The sequence below is a fragment of the Asparagus officinalis genome, chromosome 5 (assembly GCF_001876935.1).
Source record: "Asparagus officinalis chromosome 5, Aspof.V1, whole genome shotgun sequence".
Lineage (NCBI taxonomy): Eukaryota > Viridiplantae > Streptophyta > Magnoliopsida > Asparagales > Asparagaceae > Asparagus > Asparagus officinalis.
In genome coordinates, this window is record NC_033798.1 from 7835908 (window position 1) to 7843706 (window position 7799).

The following is a 7799-nucleotide window of genomic DNA, read 5'->3' on the forward strand; positions in this document are numbered from 1 at the left end:
GGTTACTAAACATAAAATATAAAAATCAAGAGAATTGGAGGGGTAAAAAAAATGAGCAAAGAGTCCACCAACTAAACTATCACAACATCACATTTTCTACCAAAAAAAAGGCAAAAAAAGTAAAAAAAAAAAGCAAAGAGTCCACCAACTAAACTCTCACAACATCTAGTGACATTTTTTGCACAAAAAAAAAGCCCCTGTAGAAGCCTTTTTGCCCCTGCCCAGCACCGGCGGATTTAAGCCGGCTGTCACCCCTTTGCCCGTTCTTTTCCTCTAATCATTTCTCCACCGCCGTTCTGATCTCAGGCTCATTTCTAAAGAGAGGACCCCACCAGTATCCCTGACCAAATATCCAGGTAATCTAATTTTGTTGTACTATGATTTATTTGAATAATTTTTAATTTTATTTAGCTTTAGTTTTATTTTTAATTTAGTTTTAATCAGTCAAAGAAATCAAAGTCCGTGATTTGTTATTATTGTGATGATCATTAGGAATAATTTGGTTAATTAGTCACTGTAGAACTGTTGCTTGTTATTTACTACCTTCCATTCTAAGCTCAGGACAGCAATTATTATAAATTTTGTTGTGTTCTTTTTTTTTTTAGTTTTGGTTTGTTGAAATTATATGAAAACCCAATTATCTGGTCGATTTTTTTGTTTGAAATTATCTGGTCGACTTGCAGGGAGAAACAGAGGGGGAAAATGGAACGAAATTGAGAGAGATGGGTATTCCAATCCAAGGTCAAGATTTTCTTTTGGAGCGTGCATTGTTACAGGTTCCCTTTTTCTTTTATTTTATTTTCATCCCTTTTTTTTGGTGTAAATGAACCATTAAGTTTGATTGCTGATTATGGGTGCTGATTTATGTTCCCTCCACTCTTTTTTTTTCCTTTTTTCTTTGTGTTAAAGAATCTGTACCAGCAAAAAGTTTCACCTTGTGATTGTTAAAACTTGTTCAGTGCTTCTTCTCTAGTATGTTTTGTCTTGGAATATGCATCCGTGTAATGTTTAGCTTAGATAGGAGTAAGTATCTCATATTTTCTACTTTTCCCAAAACCCACAGAAACTCATAATTTCTACTTTTCCCAAAACCCACTTCTGTGGGATTCAACTGGGCTTCTTGTTGTGTTGTTGTTGTAGTGCTTAGCTTAGAAGATTGTCTTCTCGTTGCTTTAGATGGATCTGACTTTCATGAGGTAGGGGTATGGTCTGCATACATCTTACTCTCTTTAGACCACACTTCAACGGGATTTACTGGATATGTTGTTGTTATATCCAACTAATGCCAAAGTGGAGAAGGTGGCCATGTTACATGGAATTTTCGTTTAACCTTGAGAACATGTGCATTGGATGGATGTTTGACTCTCCAACATGAGAAATTTTTTGAAAATGAACATGCCACATGGACATGAAAATGTGTTGCATACTTGTAGTCAAGTCCATGTAACATACACATTGGTATATACCTCTATGACTATAGATTCTTGTGTAAGATATTTTTTAAAAAGGTTCCTTTTCAAGTGGCCATAGTTCCAAAATTCCCTTTTGTTCTCTTTCTTTGGTAAATAGTTCTAAGATTCTTTTGGTCAAAGTATGATCAATATAGTTAACTTTACGCAATTTTTTGAAGGCTGTGAATACTCTGACTGAGAAAAGGGAGAGGGTGAGAAGGCTAGGGGAAGGTACAGAGGAAACCAAATTAAGATGTGTGGTCAAGATCAAGATTTGCCTTTGGAGGTTTAATTTCTACAACCTTCCCACCTCCCACTCCCGTTGCCCACTTTTTCATGACTGAATTCACTGCTTTATTTGTCTTCCCTCCTTAAATGATGATTTTGTTGTAGCATAAAAAAATGTCAGAGGCTCTTGTTCTTCAGTTTGGTTGTTGATGATTGCTTGTTATTGCAATGGTTGCCCTTATTATTTCAATTTTTGTGGTTCCTACATTTGTAAAATATCACCCTCTTCTGATGAAAATTTGATCATGACTTGTACTCCATTATGCTCCAGCACATGGAACCTCATAAAGTTGTTGCTTTCTGGATTTTGTGATATATTGGTGCTATACTTTGAAGATTGTCCTCTATGCAAAGTAAACATAGTTGTTATGGACTATGCTGTTTTAGAAGTATATCTTTATTCTAAACATTGCTTATGTCTAACTAGTGCCAAAATGGAGATGTAGGCTATGTTAACTCCGGCTTTCCCCTTGTGTATCCATTAATGTTGGATGTTTGGCACCTAAGATGAACAATAACAAAATTGGTATGGCTCTATAAGTTCTTGTATTACACTTGGGTTTATTATAACATAGGACATGTCTGCATCCATGTTGATTTTGTATGACAGCTTGAGTTCCATTACTGAATTTGCAGATCATCACTCTTATTTCCCTTTTTCTTTCCATTTTTTTTTTTTGGGGGGGGGAGGGGGGGGGTTGGTGGTGGGCGGGTAAGACTGGCCTTTAGGGGGTCTCAGACTAAATATTATGAGCGGAAATAAACCTAGGAAAAGTTAGCAAGCATCACTTAAGGATGTGAACTAGGGGTGCTAAACCATATCCGTATCCGAGAAAATATCCGTAACCATATCCGTTAGGATACGAATATGGTTACTCAAATGTATAACCGATAGGATATGGTTACGGATATGGTTTTGTAGTGAAATATCCGTATCCGTATCTGAAATATCCGAATACATATTAGTCATACTCTTACGATAGTTTCGATTCTTAGATTATTGATTTGTGGTTAATTTTGATAATCAAAATGTCTAATCTTAACTTTTCAATTATAATGGACATATTAACAAACTCTTTTGTATCACATGAACTATGTTTTTCTCAATACTATCTAGTTTTCTCATATATGTTTTGTATCTGCTGCATGCATATCCGCTTATATATCCGCATGTATATCTGTAACCGTATCCGATTTTAGCGGATATGGTTATAAATTTTTCTTACCAAGGTATATCCGTATCCGTATCCGAGATGGGTAAGCGGATATGGATATGATAAGCATCATATCCGAGCCGTATCCGGACCGAATGCACCCCTAATGTGAACCCACAGTATGATGCTCTGGTCGAATCTTTCTACTTGATTGTTGCCATCGTACCTTCTTGAGCTATTTTTTCATTTCCAATGGAGCCAAATGATTTACTTTTCTTTGGCTTTGGATTATAATGGATTATATCAAAATGGCTCATTAAATTGTGTGCACTTCTTTTTTATTGTGAAGATGCAGATAATTTTAGCATTATTAGGGTCTAACGGAAAGTCGGAAACAACCTTCTTTGTATTTATAACACAAGGGTAAGGCTCCGTACATCTGACCCCCCTTACCGCGCCTGGCAGGAGCCTTGCTAGAGGCGCTAGAGGCAATGGGGTAATGTTGTTGTAGTAGTAGTAGTAGTTGTTGCTGTTGCTGTTGTTCATTTTTAAGAAAAAGTTTACGGCTGTCGATTTTGGGATTTTGCACTCATTCGGCAAAGTTCTACTGGACAAAGTATTAACTTCAAGTTAATACCTTGTTGGCAAAAGAATTAGGGAAGCAACTTTTGAAACTGTTCTTTTAAAAAAAAAAAAAAAAAAAAGTGGCTGCTGCTGATTGAGTCAATGATATTTGATATTGGCTTTGCTCCTGGTATGTGACAATAGAGTGGTATGTCCATTATTCAAACACGTGCTTGCTCTTGTATCTTCTACTGTTTTATATCTCTTTGCGTTAGCTTCTGTATTGTCTGGAGAACTTGAATAATTTGTTACCTGCTCTGGATTTGTTTCATATCCTCAGAGGAAAAACAGTGAACTATATACAGGAGATGGCTCTGTTGATATCCAAGGGAAGCCTGTCTTGAGGAGCAAAACTGGAAAATGGAGAGCCAGCTCCTTCATCCTAGGTGGGTGCATCATCATTTCTGATCACAATCTTGAATCTGGCANTTTGTTCTTGCTATACAGGTACTGAATGTTGTGAGCGTGTTACCTACTTCGGTATTGTGACTAATCTTGTCAGTTATATCACCAGCATATTGCACAAAGGAAATGTTTCTGCTGCAAGAAGTGTTAGCACCTGGAATGGAACATGTTATCTTACGCCACTTGTTGGAGCTTTCTTAGCAGATGCATACTGGGGAAAATACCGGACAATTGCTGTGTTCTCCTCAATTTACTTCATCGTAATCATTGGACTGGCTTTGTTCACTCATTAATTGATAATTTATTTCTTCATCATAGACTACTAGATTAGGTATAAGATATTAATTTCAGTTGTCACTAGTCATATCTGATTGAACATGTTCAGGAACCTTTTAAGCATGCTCATTAGACTACTTGGGAACCTTTGTAGCTTGCTCATTAGGTGTAGTTCTTCAGCTATGTTTTAATATACCTTTTCTACTGGTAACATGCATAGAAGTTTAGATTGTGTGCTATAACCTTTCTCCAAATGTATTTCTTCCATGGAGGAAATCAACTCCTTTACTTTTTATTTCCTCTAACCGAAGAAACAGTGATATTTTAATTAGTTAACGTGTCTCTTACTTTAGGTACTGACGAACTTTATTATTATTATTATTATTATGTGGCTCTGATTGTTTGATGTTTTTCCCCCCTCTAAGGATACTATGGCTTTTGGTGCATGAATTAGATTATTATCAGGGAGATCTTATCACTAATTTAGATGAATTTTTGTTAATATATAGTTGTGTTACCCAGTAACTCTTTTGTTTATCAATATTTGGTTAGATCGTGTTATCTGGTGTCATTCTGGTTTGAGTGCTCAACTTTGATTTGGCCCGAGATGCTTTATGTCTTATTATACATTAGGGGCTCTTATTCTTTGTTTGGACCTTTCATCAGTCTATGAATATGCAGTTGCTAAGGACCCTTATTCTTGGTTTGGCTATTCTCATCTGTCTATGAGTGTACACTGACGGAACTGTAAATCAGCTTCTTTGAAACTCTAACTTACCTTGCTTAGGTTGTATCTGAAATGATCATCTGAACTTGTAATTACATTTTCTTGTATGGGTGATGACTGTGATCTATCACAATAGTCGACTGGCCTTGTCTTTATTACAATGATTATTACTTCGATAAATGGCGAGCCTTGCTTTGTCATTGGAAATGATGGGTGACAACCCCTTCACCCTATTAATTCTAATCCTCTCTCTTGACATTATTCTTATCTATTGTAGGGGATGTGTACTTTGACTATATCTGCTTCAATTCCTGCGTTTAGGCCTCCCCAATGCCTGGGTCTAACTTGCCCTTCAGCTACTCCAGCTCAGTCTGCAATATTCTTTGTGGGCCTCTATCTAATAGCTGTAGGGATGGGAGGAATTAAGCCATGTATTTCATCTTTTGGTGCTGATCAGTTTGATGATACCGATCCTAGAGAGAGGGTAGCAAAGGGGTCCTTCTTCAATTGGTTTTTCTTCTTTATGTACATTGGTGCACTTTTATCTAGTAGTCTTATTGTTTGGATCCAAGAAAATGTTGGGTGGGCCGTAGGTTTCGGGATTCCTGCATTATTCATGGGACTGGCTGTGGCAAGTTTCTTTTCTGGAACTCGTCTCTATAGATTTCGATTACCTGGAGGAAGCCCAGTAACAAGAATATCCCAGGTGGTTGTTGCGTCATTGCGTAAGTGGAAATTTGTGGTCCCACAAGATAGTAGTCTCTTATATGAAACTTCAGATGAACATTCAGCAATTGAAGGAAGTCGAAAGCTAGGGCACACCGATGGACTAAAGTAATTTCTAGGCGCTCTTCTTCATGTGATGCGTTCTTTTCCAGAAAAGTTTAAGAAACTTCCATTGGAGGAATTTTCAAAACAATTCCGTTTACACTTTTAATCCCCAAAAAAGACCCGTTTTTAACTTAATTTCAAAAACCGACCTAGTTTCAGCCTCAGTGCTGTCAGTTTCTGGAAAAAACTTTCCGAAACTTCACGGGAGTTGAACTTCCGTGAAGTTTAGTAAACTTTACTAAACTTCACGGGAGTTCAACTCCCGTGAAGTTTCATAGTTCAAAAATTCAAAAAAAAAAATTTGAACTATGAAACTTCACGGGAGTGGAACTCCCGTGAAGTTTAGTAAAACTTACTAAATGAACTCCCGTGAAGTTTCGGAATCTTTTTTTTCAGAAACCGACCTGGTTTCAGCGCTGAGGTTGAAACCAGGTTAGTTTCTGAAATTAAGTTGAAAACGGGTCTTTTTTTGAGATTAAAAGTCCAAAGAGGACTGTTTTGAAAATTTGTCCAACTTCCATTATGTTCTGCTTTGATCTCAGTGACTTCGCTTGTAGGAGATCAGTAACCATCTTGTATCTATTAGGGTATTTGTCTGATTCAGAAATGAACAGTTGTGATTTTTCCAGCCCTTGGAGGTTGTGCACCGTAACTCAAGTGGAAGAATCGAAGATCTTGATCCGCATGTTCCCTATTTGGGCAACTTCCATTTTCTTTTGTGTTGTCTATTCCCAGTTATCAACAACTTTTGTTGAGCAGGCAAAGGTCATGGACAGAACTGTTGGATCTTTCACCATCCCTGCAGCCTCCTTATCGGTTTTGTATGTCATGAGCGGTATGGTTGGTGTCCTGGCTTATGACAAGATTGTTGTACCTATGATTAGAAACTTCACCGGCAGGGAACGGGGATTCTCGGAGCTTCAGAGAATTGGTATTGGCCTCTTCATCTCCTGCCTTGCTATGGTAGCTGGTGCCTTGGTGGAGAGCAGACGTTTGCAGCTGGCGAAGGAACTGGATTTGGTTGACAAAAATGTTGTGGTCCCACTTAAGTTCTATTGGCAAATCCCACAATATTTCTTGGTGGGGTGCACGGATGTATTCAGCTTCGTGGGAGCTATGGAATTTTTCTATAATCAGTCACCAGATGCCATCAGAAGCTTGTGTGTTGCACTACCTCTGCTGTTAACCTCGGTGGGTAGTTACTTGAACTCTCTGATTCTGACCATTGTGGCTGCTATTACGACTGCTGGTGGCAAAGCCGGGTGGATACCAGACAATATGAACCAAGGGCACCTTGATTATTTTTTCTGGCTCTTGTCTGGTCTCAGCTTCTTGAACTTATTGATGTATGGCTTCTGCTCCATGAAGTATAAACCAAAAAAGGTTCTATGATAACCCTGTTCAAAGAACGTCTGAAGCGATCGGACAATTTCACAGTTATAGTGGTTGTATGATAAATAACGTGGGAGATTTCAGGTTTCCATCCAAGGAAGTGTCTAGGTTGTAACATACATCTGTTTATGCTCTTCTGTCTCATGATCTACTACAGAAGGCAAGTGGTGGTTATGTATTTTGTCCGTAAATATATCATTCCAAGATCAAAATTGTCCACTGTTTTTATATGTGCTTGTTCTTTGAAGCCCGGGGATTTTACTTTATGCTCTGCCCTAGATCTAGCAACTTAGACCTAGCACTAGTTTTTCATCATTTGTTCCAAGTCTTAGTTATCAGATCCACTAAAACTTCCACGGTCTACCGGGTTTATACATATCGGGATTATTGGATTTTTGGAATATGTTGTGGAACTGGAGTAAATGCTCACCACATAGTGCACCACTGGAAGTTCCTTCATAATAAAGGAAATAAAAGAAAATGTTAATACTTTTTTGCTGACTAGTTAAGATATTGTAATAACTAGGTGGAGTGCACGTGCACTACACGTGGTCAAATATCATAATTATTTAATTTAAGTTTATTTATTTACTATAACATTGTTGCATAAAACTTTATAATTATCATGATATATTAAATATTTTTGGATGT

At 37.5% G+C, this 7799-nt stretch overlaps 1 protein-coding gene across 1 annotated transcript; it reads left to right on the forward strand.

Annotated features, from left to right (window-relative positions):
- On the forward strand, nucleotides 51–7376 carry LOC109842687 (protein NRT1/ PTR FAMILY 8.3-like). Its single transcript, XM_020411539.1, has 6 exons — nucleotides 51–356; nucleotides 684–776; nucleotides 3798–3903; nucleotides 3965–4182; nucleotides 5203–5759; nucleotides 6317–7376. Exons 2-6 carry the CDS (start codon nucleotides 723–725, stop codon nucleotides 7146–7148), a joined length of 1767 nt encoding a protein of 588 aa, XP_020267128.1. The 5' UTR covers nucleotides 51–356; nucleotides 684–722; the 3' UTR covers nucleotides 7149–7376.

Coding starts and splice junctions, on each gene's coding strand:
- LOC109842687 (XM_020411539.1), top strand. CDS start 723: ATGGGTATTCCAATCCAAGGTCAAGATTTTCTTTTGGAGCGTGCATTG. Junction 777..3,797: donor TGGAGCGTGCATTGTTACAG/GTTCCCTTTTTC, acceptor TCATATCCTCAG/AGGAAAAACAGTGAACTATA. Junction 5,760..6,316: donor GGGCACACCGATGGACTAAA/GTAATTTCTAGG, acceptor CGCTTGTAGGAG/ATCAGTAACCATCTTGTATC.